A 15,942-nucleotide genomic window follows, 5' to 3' on the forward strand; every position below is an offset into this window, starting at 1 on the left:
AACACAAAAGGAGACCTAAGGGACATCTTCCTAAAACTGACTATAGAGGGGATCATTATATTTGTAAAAGCCTTCTCTGGGCATTATTGGACAAAGGCTACAGAAATCTTGGAAAGTCAAAGAAAGTGAGACTAACTCTTAAACTCTTCTGATTTGTCCAGTTGATTTCAGTCCTTATATTCCTAAACGTCACCTTCCAAATCTCTCCTTTCAATGCTCTTTGCGCAGATTCTCCTCCTTTGTTCCCTTTGGAAATGGTGGGGGTTGGAGGATGACATCTGTCCTGGGCCCTGTAGGAATCAAGATTAGGTTATGGGAGAGACAAGGAAAAGTCATGTCAGACAAAAGCCAACACAGAAAATTGTCTAAGAACCAGAGATGTTAATTGGTTGACAACCTGAATTTTTTGAATCAGTGGATTCGGGTGATGAAATAATTTCAGTGGAGATAAGATGTATATCTGCTTCTGAAACCTCCATGTAGAATGTCACAGGAAGAAGGCACACCAGGGAGATTGATAGCTGCATTCTGAAGGTAAGTTTTCACCAGGACAGAACTTTGAGATGTGTGCTAGAAGTTGTGGGGGACCCACAATGGCTGGCATGATTCTTGGATGTATCCTCTATGGGGAGACCAAGTTGGACCAGGGATCACATTTCAGGGAACGTTAGAGGCCTGGCCTGAACTGTACTCACATATCTACTTGAAATAAAAAAGTGAAAGGATTTACATAGTTATTAGAACTAAATGAAGGAACTTACGAATTACTTATATGTGCTCAGCAACTACATAATAGAGAACATTAATTAGGAATTAGTGATTCACATTGATGTGATGATTTTTAAAATAAAGGGAAACACATTATGTATGATTTACAATTTAAATTATAAATTAAAATCTTGAAGGTTAAAAAAGATAAAATAAAATAAAGGGAAACATTGCAGCAAGATAGAATGAGTATGAGAGGGACCCACCCAGTGAATCTTGACTCTATTCCTCACTAGTTGTATGGTCTTAGACAAGTTCCCGAAATTTTATGAACTGTATGTTCCTTATCTGTAAAATATTTTTTTCATAGGCTCATTGTGAGACTTATAAGAAAATATAATAGGTTAAAATAATTGATAATAATAAATGATACTTGACACATAGGACTCTTTTTGTGCCACAGACTATTCAAAAAAATTTGTATACATTAGCTCACTGAATCCTCAAAAAAAGAAAAGAAAAAGGATGAGTTAAGTACTGTTATTATGCCTCTTTAAAGAGGAACCAGACACAGAAAGGTTAAATAACTTCCAGAAGTATAAAGGGCAGGGTCAGGCAGAGCCAGGATTTAAACCTAGGAAGCCTGGTTGTTAAACATAATGTTGTCTCTCCATAAAGTATCAATCACAAGAATCTTGTTACGATACAGGTCAATTAGAAAGAAGTTGAAACATGAGACTAGGGATGACTGGCATTTACAAAACACAAAGAATATGTGAGAATATAAATATGACTGGCTACCAGCTTTACTGTGGAGTCTGGCGGAAGAATTTTGGATCATTTTGTTTTGAGTTGTCCCTGCTCCTTGGAAAATGACAAATTCTGCTAACTTTGTATAATTTAAAACTAGGCTAGGAATTAGAAAGATAAAGTCCCTTTTCTTTTAAAGGCAAAAATTTCCTTTCAAACATGTTTCATCCTTTTGACAATTTTATACAAGTTTCCCAGTTAAATATTGCATTCTTATCCATTAACAATCTTGTCTCTTATTTTCCTGGCAATACATTCTTTTTATAGGCCCTCATTTTATCCAGTTTCTGGGTGTTTCATATCTGACCACAGTAGGTCAGATAAGACCTCTGTATTCCAGTGATAACCATCAGGGTGCATTTCCTGTTTTCTCCCATGTTCATTTAGCCTGTTTTCCAGCAAGTTGTATTACTCCATTCCATACGTGCTCTAAGTTTTGACCTCTCTATAGAATCCACAGTATCATTTCCCATGTGAATTCTCTACGTGCTGTGTATATGAATCTCATATATGAACTCAACCCATTATACCTTTTTTCTGTGTGCACTTTTTGTTAATGATGCCATGAGGAAGCAGGAGAACTATACAAGCCCAGAGTTTTTCCAAAGAGTTTTCTTTCTTTATGATGGACCTTCTCAACTCAACATTTTTTTCTTTTTTTCCTCACTTGATACATTTTCCATAGCCATCTTGTCTACACAAAGGAATACTATCTCTACACCGTGTATTCCCAGATCTGTACCTCCAGAGCTGAGAGCTCTTCCAGAAACTCTTCCAGAACTCTATCCAACTGCTCACAAGGTATCTCCATTTGGATGTCTTGAAGTAACTCATATTCAATTTGTGGAAAATGTAATTCATTTTTTCCTCCCTCCCTTCCTTCTTTCCCTTCCTTCCTTCCTTCATTACTCCCTCCCGCCATCCCTCCCTTCCTTCCTTCCCCAGCCAAGCAGTATCTTCTGTTCTCTTACCAATCACAGGAAATGGCATGACTATCTACCAAGTTATCCAAGCTGGAAGCTTGGGGTCATTCTGGACTGTTACCTCCTCCTTAACTCCCATAGACAGTCAATAGCCAACTCCTGTCCCTGCTACCTCCTAAACCTTCCGTGAATCCTCACTGCCATTATCTTAATTCAGATCACCATATTTCTCACCTCATTCCTGAAATCACCTCCTAACCAAGCTTCTACTGCTAGGTCTAGCCACCGTCATGACAGACAAAGGGCTAATGACAATATATGAAGAACCATTACAAGCCAATTAGAAAAAGACTAAGAACCAATAGAAAAAGAAAGAAAGAAAGAAAGAAACGGGCAAGAACCAATAATTTATAGAAAGATGCTCAATCTCACAAAGGGAGTAATAAAATAAATTTGAAATAAAGCAAAATGAATTACCATTTTTTCTCTATCAGAGGCCCAAAAGTTTAAGGACACAGTGCTTGCAAAAATGTAGGAAATAGACGCTAAGTTGTATATTTTTGGTGTGAATGTAAATAGGTATAATTTCTTTGAAGGACAATCAGTAATTATAAGCAACTTTATCAATATACACACCCTCTAAGAGGATGGATTTAGAAAACATTTTTTTAATGTTTATTTATTTTTGAGCGAGAGAGAGCATGTGCCAGCAGGGGGATGGGGAGAGAGAGGGAGTCACAGAATTCAAAGCAGTTTCTAGGCTCTGAGCGGTCAGCACAGAACCCAATGCGGGGCTCAAACCCACAAACTGAACCTTGAGATCATGACCTGAGCCAAAGTCGGACACTTCACTAACCAAGCCACCCAGGTGCCCCAAAAGGATGGATTTTTTAGTTGTATTTTGACAGTTTTTTTTTACCATGTGCATATATTACTTTTCAATAAGAAATGTGTTAAATTTTTAAAAATGAACTCAGTTACCTCCTGTTGACAGCAAGACCGTCTCATTAGGGCAGCAACATGATGCCTCCTGTGGTCCAGCATGGAATAGCCTTCTCCAGCAGTGGTCCTGATTTCCTCTTCACATCACACATCCTTGCTACATTTACTCCAGGGTTCTGATGGCATCTGCTTGGAGCTATCCACCCATTCATTCTTTTTCCTTCCTCCCTCCTCCCCCTTATTTCAGAGATAATTCAAGAGGACTGATGGGAATTTGACACAGGGACTCTAAAACTAAAGCTAATCAAAGTAATTTGTATTAATTTGCACAATTCATAATAACACATTTGATTATAGGAAACATACCATCTGAATTAAGCTTCTTTGAGGCTATTTTTAATTCATTTTCACTTCTTAACACATAAATATTGTAATAGCAGTGTTCCCAGAGCATGGAAGATTGGGGGAGGCTAGCCAGAATTTAAAAGTGACTGTGGACAAGGTACTCTTCAAATTTGGTTTAAAATTCCTTCTGAGAATAAAGATTTGAAGAATCAAACTGATTAATGAGACCAGTAGTCTATTGCAATAACATAACCAGAGTTTGCCTTTTAATATTTGATTAATATTTGAGTAATACCCCAAATCCAATCAAGGGACTTGGCTATAATTTTAGAGAAGCAAGACTTCTCCACAGAAGATTAAAATTAAGAAAGCGTAAACCTCAATCAACTGGAATGAGCACTTTTGGAAGACATAATTATTGGGGGTGTGGAGTGCATGGTATCTGTAAGACTCGGGTAGGGAGGCAGAAAGCAAGTAATGGTCATGTGTCTCCAAGGTGGAGCAGAATAGGTTTTAACCAGCCAACATTCACTTCACTTGGAAATGTTTGTCCTTATGGGGTATGTATCAGGTGAAAGCCATTAAGGCTGTCCAGTTAGACCTTGGCATCCTGTGCCACATCTCCAGGTTGACTTGGCTTCTTATGCAGGTTCACCTGCAGCCAGCCTTACCTGGTTTCATTCCAGTCTCATAGGACCTTCAGGGGCTTTAGGAGCCAGTTAGTTTAACCTCTGCCCAATATAAGAATGTTATCTGGGAGCATCTGGGTGGCTCAGTCGGTTGAGCCTCTGACTTCGGCTCAGGTCATGATCTTGGGGTTCGTGACTTCAAGCCCCACGTTGGGCTCTCTGCTGACAGCTCAGAGACTGGAGCCTGCTTTGGATTCTGTATCTCCCTCTCTCTCTCCCCTTCCCCATTCATGCTGTCTCTCTCTCTCTCTCAAATAAACATTAAAAAAATTAAAAAAAAAAAAAAGGAATGCTCTCTGACTTCTCATCATTTCCTATTCCAGACCCACCATCCAAGATCCTTTTATTTTTTAATATAAAATTTTTAATGTTTATTTTTGAGAGACAGAATGCAAGCTCCAATGTGGGGCTTGAATCCATGAACCTGGATTCATGACCTGAATCCAAAGTTGGATGCTCAACTGACTGAGCCACCCAGGCGCCCCCAGGATCCTTTTAAATAAACTTGTTCTATCAGTCCCTGAGTAAATTTGCCCTCCCAGCTGCAGTCCCAAGATTTTATTAGGAGACACTCTTCACACCTCTTTTAAGGCTCCTGAAAGCCAAATCGACTTTTATGAGGTAAATGGTTAATGTTCTCACAACTTTATTTAGTCTTAATTCAGGGGAAGGAAAACAACACAATTACTATTTTAATTTCTTTATTTATCAATAGTATCCAAAAAAAAAAAGGGAAGAAAAAAAGAATCAGGAGTTACAAAAACAAGTTAAATGCAATATGGAAGCCTACTAAATACAAATACATTTCACAAACACATAGGCAACAGAAACCTGTTCAAATTGCTGCTTGACATTTGATTAAAAACTTAAGTGTAAAGGAAAGACATTCAGACTTGTTCACATGGGCTTATTAGCAGGTGGAGAAGCCCTGCTTTCCCAAAACAGTGATGGAGTCCAGAGTCATGGCATGTGAGAAGGTTTCCATGAACACTGAATCTTAACAGACACTGTAATATATTAATAAAATCATATACACATTGAGAAAGCCCAAGGAAGCTTGCAGTCTAAGCCCTGTGCTTGTAGAGAGCTGGAGGAACTGAACCCGATTTAATCCTATTTGCTCCATACAAAGCTCCATGCAAGACTCCCCAAACTAGGCTATTTAGCAGCTTTCCATGAATGGTCATCAGATCATGTGATTCTGTGGTGTAGACAATAGCGTCCGTATTTACAGGAGGAATGCAGATTTGCTCTTGGGAATTCCGTGGTGCAGGGTAGGGTAATCTTAAATGGCAGCCACTGTCCTAAATGTAACTGGTGAGGAGACACTCTGGATTCTAGCTTTAAACAAACTGGCACGCCTGCCCTCTGTGTCCAAGAGCTGGCAAAACTTGATCAAGGTGTGCTGTGGGAGCTCTCCAAGACAACTGGACAGGGAGGTGCATTTCAGAGTGCACAAGTAGGGCTCAAAGAGAGCTTTCAAATGGGATGTATCTAAAAGGTCAGAATTCTAAACAAAACAGAATGCTCTCCTTTCAAAGGAGAACAAGGAAACTTGTTTAGAGGCAATTCCACATTCAGCACAACGTTCTCAGTACTGCCCATGCAGTGCAATCTATATAATTTCCCATCTGCTTTCTGAAGATGAGTGCTTTTGTCAAGTTTTTAATCTTCGTTATTCCAAATGCATCTTATACATGGTAAATAGTGGGGTTAATCATCACAGAGTCCAAAACACAGGAACAATGGTCTTCTCCCCAATCACAGTTTTAAGACTCAATTTCCATTCCCTCCCCCCTCTTAAAAGGTGAAACCACCTTTTGTCCTCATCTTGAAAGGGAAAGCTATTTCTGTTTCCAAGAAGGTTAAAGATGGAATGCAAAAGTTTCAACAAAGTGGAGTAGTTCTCCTTCCCATTCTCTTCCTAGGCAGACATTACCCGAGAGGGTACTACATCACCGCACAACCAGTGCAGCCGTGCAGACTGAGGTCAGGTTTGGTCATCTGGATTTTGGCCACCTGACTCTTTTGTTGCAACAGTAAGGTTTCATTTATCCTAAGGAGAAGGAAAGCCATAGGAACTGTATCCTTCTGGACCAATGATCAGAACCAGAGAATTTGTAATTTATCAAATTGAGATTAATGCATTCCTACTTGCTCACTGAGGAGACTGAGGCCCAGAAATAGGAAGAGATAGGGCCAAATCACTCTCCTAGTGGTGAACCAACAAACATATTGACATCTAAGCACAGATATCTAAGCCTTGCTTGGCTGCACTTGTCTCCATTCTTTGGAATACTGATTTGCATGAACTTATCATAATAAATGGAAACAAATTAGCTTTTTAGATCTTAAAAAAGCTTTGTATGGAGATGCTTTGTATTCCCTGGCTTCTGTTTGAGGCACCTGCTGGCAGACTGCTGATCCACTGGAAGCCAGGGGGACACAACTCTGGGCTGCATCTAGTATGTGGCAGGGCGGGAGGAGTCTTGGTTATAGCGGTCCCTGCACCAGAAAAGAACCCCAAACTCTCCCTCCTTTGAAATGGCAGGACTACTGAAAAATAATTACAAAAGCTCAGTTTCTAGTCAAGAAAATAAAATATTAAAACACAACAATAATATAATGATAATAATTGAAGAATGAAGTCAACTTGCCAAAAAAAGTTTTACAGAAAAATAGCACCTTTGGTAAAAAGTATCTTAAAAATTTGGTTAGGTCTCTAAGGGGCTCAAAGTTATACAAGTATCTGCATCATTTGTGTGCACCCTCCCAGAAACTCCAAGCCTAAGGGACCACTGGGTAACGAGAAGGGTGGCTGTGTATCTAGAGGCAGTGGTTGGGACCATGAGAAGCACAGATGCTGGACGTCTATTATGCTGATGGCGACAGGAAGGGCTGGACGCAGAATGTGTTCCTCTCCACTGGGCTTCTGCCAGACCCCTCCTCTGGGGCAGCCTGCAAAGTTCTCTCTGGCATCATTCGCACTCCCTGCAGGACGTTTATAGCCGTGGCCGACCGTGGTTCAGATCTGCTCCTCTCCCAACCCTGATGCAGTTTCCTTACTTGTCTCCAGCCCCTGAGCACCATTTATAGTTTCTCTCAAAGCACTCCTAGAAATGAAGGCTATGGCCCTTCCCCTCCTCGCCAGCCACCCCCATTTCCTTTACTGCAAAACAAATAGACAAAATAAAACTCATTGCTATACAAGCAAATACTGGTGATTCGGCAATTGTAGCAGACACTTGGATATACTGAACTCAGCGCTGAAGTGAAAGAAGGTGCCAGGCTCTGGACGCCCTTCCCAGATGCCTCCTCTTTAGATCTCTTTGGTGCTCACTTTTTTGGTCTTTTCAGCTGTTTCCTTTGAGATGCAGGAGAAAATAAGCATTGTGAATTAAAAAAAAAAAAGAATCATTGGTATCTATCTAGTCCTCAAGACTTTATATAGCATTGACAGATACATGCTTGTGCTAAATTTTCATTCTGTTTACTTGTCTGTCTCCTCCGTGGATGAGAAGAACCTGAGGGCAAAGATCAGGTCTTATTTTTGACATGGTCACATAGGGGCTGTCACTGAATTAGTAGCTGGCCCCACTTGAACGCCTGTGACACAACAGGTCAAACATGATTATCCTCATTTTAGAAATGAAGAAAAGGATACTAGATGCAAGTGCTACAAGATATTCTGGATCCCAGTCCAGAGAGGTGTTAAGAACAAAGGTTCTGGAGGCAGACTGTCTGAACTTGAATCGCGGACATGCTATTTTCTGGGGGACTTTGGCCATGTTATAAAAACTTCTGTGCCTCAATATCCTCAACTACAAAATGAGGGTAATAAAGTGCCACCTCTTACAACAGTGTCACATTTCTCCAAAGAAGCCTTTCTTACTTACGGCCAGTAGGCACATGAGAAAATGTTCAATGTCATTAGTCATTAGGGAAATACAAGTCAAAACTACAATGAGATGCCACTTCACACCCAGTACAATGGCTAAAATAAAACATAATGGACAATGACAAATGTGGTGAGTTTGTGAAAAAAGAGCAACACTGCTGGCAAGGATGTGAAATGGTACAGCCACTTTGCAAAACAGTCTGGCAGCCCTCAAAAGATTAATCACTGAGTTACCATAGGACCCAGCAAGTGCACTCTTAGGTATATACCCAAGAGACCTGAAAACATAAGTCCACACAAAAACTGGAACAAGAATGTTCCTAGCAGCATCATTCATCATAGCAAAACAGGGGAAACAACCTAAATATCAGCTGACGACTGGATACACAAAATGTGGTATATCCATACAATGGAATGTTATGTAGCCATAAAAAGGAATGAAGTGCCAACCTATGCTATAACAAGGATACACCTTGAAAACATAATGCTAGATCAAAGAAGTCAAACAGAAAATGCCAAATACTGTATGATTCCATTTGTGTATGTCCAGAATAGGCAAATCGAAATAGAGTTAGAAAGTAGATGAGTGGCCGCCAGGGGCTGGGAGAAGACAGAATGGGGAATGACTTCTAATGGGCCTAGGGTGTCTTTGTGGGATAATGAAAATGTTCTGGAATTAGGTAGTAGTGATGGTTGATGATCTTGTGAATATATAAAAACCACTGGATTGTATATTTAAAAGGGTGAATTTTATGGTATATAAATTAGATCTCAATAAAAAAACTAATTAGGAAATAAAAAACAACAGTGCCTGGCATCTAGCAGACACGGTTGGTTCTCCATCCATAGCCCCTTGCCTTTAGCAGTTCAGTACATGGGTACGGCTTCTTACTGCCAGCACCTGCACCTCTCTGCCTGAGGCTTTCTCTGGCTGCTGGAGCCTGCTCTGCCCACACATGTTGGCAGGCCAGAAATGCCAGGGAATTCATGTCGCTGGTGGCAGCCCTTGCCAATGGCTGATGAGAGTTTGTGTAGGAACGTGCCTTCTCCCTTCCCCCTCAGGAATGGGAACTCTGTTCCCAGAGATCCACAATAGGACTAAGCTCCACACGCCCACAGTGGTAACATGCCTTGGTAGACGCTCTTTATTGCTTCCTTCCCTTCCTGGGCTGGCTTCCCAGCTCCCTGTCTAGTGTCTCCTAGGATTGCTTCCCAAATAAACTATTTGTACTCAAGTCCTTGACTTAGCGTCTTCTTTCTAAGGGAACTCACATAAAACAGACATGTAAAAATGTTAGCTATTATAATGCACTCCTCACTGTCTACTCTGATCATTTCCCCACCCCAGAGGAAAGGAATTCCTATTAAGTTTTTTTTTTCTTCTTTTATGTGGTTGCACTCATCTGGAGACTCAAGACTGATGAAGTATGGAAAAACAAAAGGCTTCTGCTTAAAAAACTGACATGAGGGGGGTGCGTGGGTGGCTTAGTCAGTTAAGCATCCGACTTCGACTCAGGTCATGATCTCATGGCTTGTGGGTTCGAGCCCCACATTGGGCTCTGTGCTGACAGCTCAGAGCCTGGAGCCTGCTCTGGATTCTGTGTCTCTGCCCCTCCTCTACTCACGCTCTCTGTCTCTCTCTCAAAATAAATAAATTAAAAAACAAAACAAAACTGACATGAGGTTTCTATATTATGAGTGACAATAATGACAAAATGCATATAAAAACCATCAATAAATATGAGCAATTTTATTTTTGAGCATTATTAATATTAATAATTATTTTGAAATCAAATATTTCATCTCAATAGTTTAGCAGCTCTTGTGACTGTTAGATTCTCTCAAAACTTAAGTCAGAGAGAAGGCTTGTATAACAGACCCAGTGTACAGACAGGTGATCTGAGGCACAATGTCCTTTGTTAACTACATGGTAAATCAGGGGCAAGACAGGCCCAAGAATCGAGCACATCCATGTTTTCTCTCCAGGCCTTTACCATCTATGTCAGTGAATCGCTATTCTGCCAAGACCCTTTTCCCCAAGAAGATCTTCAATTTGATGACACAGAACCTGAACAGAATTCTTATTTATTATCTTCTCAAGTCTCCAGGAAACTCTAAGTTCTCTCGGGTTTGAAAATCCCAGGCTGTTTTCTAACCAGCTTGGCATTTAACTGAAATATCTTTTATTGTGGTCCACATTCACTTATTTCCTGCTTGTTGCCCTCAAGGAGCTCACAGTCTTCAGGTCCGGGCACTGGTCGTGACAGGAAGCAGTGACACTTCCATAGACCATGCTCATTTGCAAACCACTTCCAACATATTTGCAAATCACCACCTGGCTAATTCTTGCTTCTAAAGCAATTTACCAAGTTGTAACCTACATCTGTTGGGACCTGCTGGACCACACAGGACTCCACTAGGGAACTGTCTGTATCATGGTTTGATAGCATAGGTTTATCATTCAGGACCTACTGTATGGAACAGAGTGGCTCCTTGGACATCTGGAGCATTAGGCGATATCTGAATGGCAGAAGGGCTTAGTGGCAGCAGCAATACCTGAGCCAGCATGGAGTCTGCAACTCACCTGGTGCTTCTGGAGCTCCTGGACATATCTGGTCATCTCCTCCTCTGTCTGGGCCTGGGCCCCCTTCTGATTCTTTCCTGGAAGAAGAACCAAAGCTCAGGGCAGTGCTCACTGATAGAAGCTAGTTAGGGATCCTACCAATATCTACCTTTTAGGCTCTCAATTTCATCTCCCATTTAATCTATGGAAGGAGAGGCGAACTGCCTGCATATCTCTGAATATGAAGTATCCCAGTTCAACTGACACCTCCAAAGTAACACTGTGAACCAAGCAATCTCTTCCACCCCCCCACCCCAGCCTCTGTTCCTAGTGTCTCCGACTGCTCCAGCACGTATATCCATGCCAGGCACTGGCCCTGCCATAAAATCTATGGGGAATATCTGGGTCTTGACTCAGGACGTTCCTCTGGGCTAGGGATTCTCAACCATTCACATGGAGAACTTTTCAAAATACACGTGTTTAAATTCCACTTTTAGACTCTTATTTAATTATTGTTGGGCACCAGGATTTTGTAAAGTTTCTAGGTGATTGCAATGTGCAGGCAGGGTTGATAGCCACTGTATCTAGCAGTGTTTCCCAAACTTATGTGGTGATTAAAAAAAAAAACCATAGAATATATCTTAAAAGTGGAGGTTCCCAAGCTGCTCTTTTGTGGGTTTGATTCAATAGGTTTGGGATAGACTCTGTACATTTACCAAGTATAGTGTTTGCCGTCAGGAAACACTGCTCCGCCATGCCTTCTTGAGTTTGGCATTAATCACAGCAGTTTCCCTCAGCTGTGGCTCTACCTGGCTTTATATCTTGATGTCACTTTTTCTTTGCCCCATTGAGATTTCTGATCTAAGACCAGACTAACGTTCAGGTACTGACTCTGGAGTGCTGCCTCTACAACGTCCTCTCAGCTCCGTGGCCCACATACCAAGACATGCTCACCTTGGGGCACCACCATCTGTGGTGCTCTTTATACCCACAGGGCTCTAAACCTGGCCATCCAGAGAGGGAGGACGAGCTGTCCAGTGTGGCTGTGGAAGTGGGCATTGTCCCATGGAGGTGATCATTTGGGTTTTGTCTGATGCATCTGATGGGGCTTATTATCCAGGTGATCAGGCTTATTCCATAAGGCAGATGTTTAACAATTGCCTGTCTTAGAAATGGATGGCTACCTTTACAAAGCCAGGCCAGGAGCAGTTAGATGTGGGGAGCTACTGCAGGGGGTTTGGGGAAGATGAATGTAAGATGCTTCCTGATGGAGGCAGGCTGGAGTAGTATTTTGAAATGTTCTCTCTTGGCTTCAGTAGCTGCTGTGTGCTTGGTCTGGATACCCTTAGTTTTGACTTCCAGAAATTTCTAGGATTTCTGTCTCTAAACAGCCTCTTCCTACTCTTCAATTGTCTCTGGAATTGTGTTGGCTTCCTGCCTTCCCACTTTGAGAAGAGACTTGGTCCTGGGCAGTAAAAGACTAGGGATCCCCTGGTACAATTGCGTTCCATTTGTAAGCTTCTTATCTAGAAAAACATCTTCTGGGTCCTTGATGTCTGTCTCCCAGTTTCCATCTTACCTGACCTTCCTGAACATGATCCTAAGACCATCCCGTTCTTTCTTGTCTCAGTTTCTTTAAGGTATAATTTTAAGTTCATCCCATCTGGTGGTTCCAGATTGGGGCTTGGTTCCTACTGACTTTTCTTCTCAAACCCAATGTAACTCTCTATTCTAGACCTGATCTCACCCTTTTCTGTCTTTCCTCTACTCCGAATTATGCCTGTTTTTTCCCTATAACCTGGCTTTGATTCAAGAGTTTCTTTTGATCTTTGGCTCAGATGGCCCCCAGACTAGGGGCCATTTGGTTTCTGCACTGGTCCCCCAAACTCTCTGACACCTCTATCTCTCTAATCCACCCTAACCATGTCTCAACTTTCTTTTTTTAGGCGTTATCCAATTCTGTTAATTCAAAGAGGGTCTATGAACATTTTTCCTTTCTCTGCTGGATATAGGTGGCAAGCAGGAGTCATTTTGTTTTCAAACCACCTAAGTCTTTTACATATAAGATTTCCCAAGCTGTCATAAGGATCAAGTGGGTTAATATGTAGAGTGCTTAGTGGAGTGCCTGGCACATAGTTCTCACTAAGTATTTGCTTTCATTATTATTATGATGATTCCAATCTCACATCAACATTTGATCTTGCCCTGCATCTTAAACCTCTCTTATGCCAAGCCTCTGGAGTGATTTGGAAACGTAATGCGTCTGGCCTAAGTGCTTTGCCCAGTGCTGCCCACTGGGTGCTCCAACGTTACAGGTTGGAGTCTGTCACTTGCTCCCCAGTTTCCTTGCTCCTGGCCACTACCCTCTTCTACATCATCCCCACCCTGACTTCTCTCATGGTGAGTTCACAAAGGAAGCCCTCTCCCTGCCGTCCCTTCTTTCTGCCTGGGGCACAGCTCACCATCACAGGTCATGGCTGTGCAGACCCAGTTTCCACAGGCACAGACACAACGGTTACAGTCCACCTCGGTCTCTGCTCCATCTGCATATGTCTCATCCTCCAGGGCACACTCTGTTGGGACCAGAAATAAGGGGCAATAGTTTAGGGTGAGAGTGGAACAGGACATCTTGGCCATCGTCTGTGCACCTTACCCTTTTCCCAGACAAGACCTGCTTCTGCTTAACCTTCAGAGGCACCATATCTGAGTAAATGATGCCACTGATCCAAAGATTGTTGGATCCTAACCTCAGCACAGAGTTGATGGGCCGGGGCCCAGTCTGGAATTGTGAAAGGGAATTTTCTTAGCAAGCTCTGGAAAGTTCCATCAATTCCATCTTGCCCCTCCCCCCGTCCCCTGCCAAATGCCCTCATTCCCTTCAACTCCACATATTTCTTAGGTTAAGCATACTCCTCTCTGGAGGATTGAAGGTCGGGTTGAGGCACTTGAGGAACTCTTGGAAGCTGAGTTTCCAGTCAGCATTTTCGTCAGACAGTTCAATGAGAGCATCAACACAGAGTCCTCTGAAACAAAACACAGGAGAAACATGTCAGTAAGACCCTGATTTCACTCCCGCAGAAAGGACCTAAGCATTGGGATCACATACATGTGGGGCCTCCAGAGGAGGCCAAGGAGACAACTGCTAACTGAGGAACTTTCTACACGCCTTCCCACAACTATCATCCAACCTGACTCCTGTGAGCATCCAGACTTTACTTGGTTATACTTGATGTCAGATCATTTACATTGTTCAAATGTTCTTCCAAGAAGACTAAAGTTTCCTGAATGGTTGTGTTCACTTTGATTGGCATATGTTTTCACTACCTGTGCACCTTCTGTGAGCAATTCCCTTTCCCCATGGTACTGGTCAAGTCAACCAGACTAGGAAAATCAAAACAGAAGGGAGACAAATAGATGATAGGAATGGGATATGGGATCTGAAAGACTATGGAGTTCAAGCAGGCATTATCACTATCACTATCTAGAAAGAGAAATGTTTAGAAAAGTTTTATGGAATCCTAGTTCCCTCACTCTCCCCTTGGCTTGGATGTGAGCCTTGGTTCAATCACTTATTACCCAAATGGCCTTGAGCTAGTTCTTCAACTTTTCTGAGCCTGTTTTCTCATCTGTAAAATGAGGACAGGGAGCCCTCCTTAACTGGAATGTTATGAAGATCAAACATTGATCTTTAAAATAAAATATTATCTAATTTCAAGTTATCAAAATATGAAGGATTTTCAGATACTATATTCTAAGGCCATGGCATATTACTAAGGGAGAATCATTCTAGAATCTGGGCTTCATGCTTTATATTTCTTCTGAACAAAAGAGGTGCTATTCCTATTTTTAATTCTTGCTGATGTACTGGAGCCACAGCAGAAGTTTCTTAGGGGTTAATTTTTATTAATATTTGCTCTGGAATAATATCAGAAAAGGACAGGGACATGCTTACATTTGTGACAGTTAGGGTTCTCTATATGAAATAGCACCAATTATCTTAAAAGTCAGAACTAAAGCTATTTTAGACTTATAGTTGAATAATACGGTGATATAATTCCTTCCAAAAATCAACCATTAAAACATTATCATGACACTCAGAAACACATTTGCTCTGATGTGACCTTGATAATTTACTTTGAAATTACATTCTTCTATTCCTTGTAAGTTCTGGCAAAACAACAACTATTTGATCAGATACCAGTGGTGCTCAATATATTAGTTCATAATGTTCACAAAATAGAACAGGACAGAATTCCTGTTTTGCTTTTTACTTCTCACTGGCACTGGTGGCCCCTCTGCAGGTAGGAAGGGGTTCAAATCCCCTATCCTATCCAGCCTTCCCCTCATGGGCCCCTCCCTGACCCCTCAACTGCACTCACCTAAGCAGCTTGTTGTTCTCCTGGTCGGCATAGGTAGTGATGTTGATGGCAGTTTCATTCTGCTCCACAAATTTCAGTAACTCACTGGAGTCCAAGCGAGAGTCACCATTATCAACGTTCTGGAAAGGGGATAAAGAGCACTTTCAGGAACATTTTGTAGATCTGTCTCCCTCTCAGCTTGACCCATCTTTGGCTCTTGACCCATTCCAACCCTGCCTTGGCCTCACACCTACTGCAACAAAGGCCTGAAGACTTGGGGCCCCCAGAGAAGGTACCAGCACCCCAAGATGAGAGACTGAAAGTGTGTGGGCAGAGGCCACTGGGGGCCTTTCAAACCCACACCCTGCTCAGAAGGGCAGTGGGAACACAGACCTGTGTTACCCACGCACCTGGGGTGCTGGAGAACCCCCTGCAGCCTCATCCCTGACACCGTCCCGCAGACATTCTCCTCTTTAACATCTGGGTTCAAGCCAGCCACCATACCCTGTTCTCAAACCTTGATGAACATTATGAATCAGATTCTGTGGCAGAGCCGAGGATGTCTATTTCTTTTTTCTTTTTTTTAAGCTTATTTATTTTGAGAGACAGGGAGAGAGTGTGAGCACATGCACACATGAGCAGGGAAAGGGCAGAGAGGCAGGGAGAGAATCCCAAGCAAGCTCTATGCTGTCAACACAGAGCCCAA

General features: G+C 42.0%; 1 protein-coding gene across 1 annotated transcript in view; it reads right to left on the reverse strand.

The window, feature by feature from the left end:
* Nucleotides 1-5,101: 5,101 nt before the first annotated feature.
* Nucleotides 5,102-15,942, reverse strand: part of FSTL1 (follistatin like 1) — a 54,897-nt gene continuing 44,056 nt past the window's right edge. The window contains exons 7-11 of the mRNA XM_043594265.1: nt 15,258-15,376; nt 13,789-13,901; nt 13,341-13,451; nt 10,900-10,976; nt 5,102-7,781 (exon numbers count right to left, since the gene is read on the reverse strand). Of these exons, the coding sequence (XP_043450200.1) occupies nt 7,737-7,781; nt 10,900-10,976; nt 13,341-13,451; nt 13,789-13,901; nt 15,258-15,376 (465 nt within the window). The 3' untranslated portion in view covers nt 5,102-7,736. The remainder of the gene's footprint in view (nt 7,782-10,899; nt 10,977-13,340; nt 13,452-13,788; nt 13,902-15,257; nt 15,377-15,942) is intronic.

The sequence above is a fragment of the Prionailurus bengalensis genome, chromosome C2 (assembly GCF_016509475.1).
Source record: "Prionailurus bengalensis isolate Pbe53 chromosome C2, Fcat_Pben_1.1_paternal_pri, whole genome shotgun sequence".
NCBI classification, from domain to species: Eukaryota; Metazoa; Chordata; class Mammalia; order Carnivora; family Felidae; genus Prionailurus; species Prionailurus bengalensis.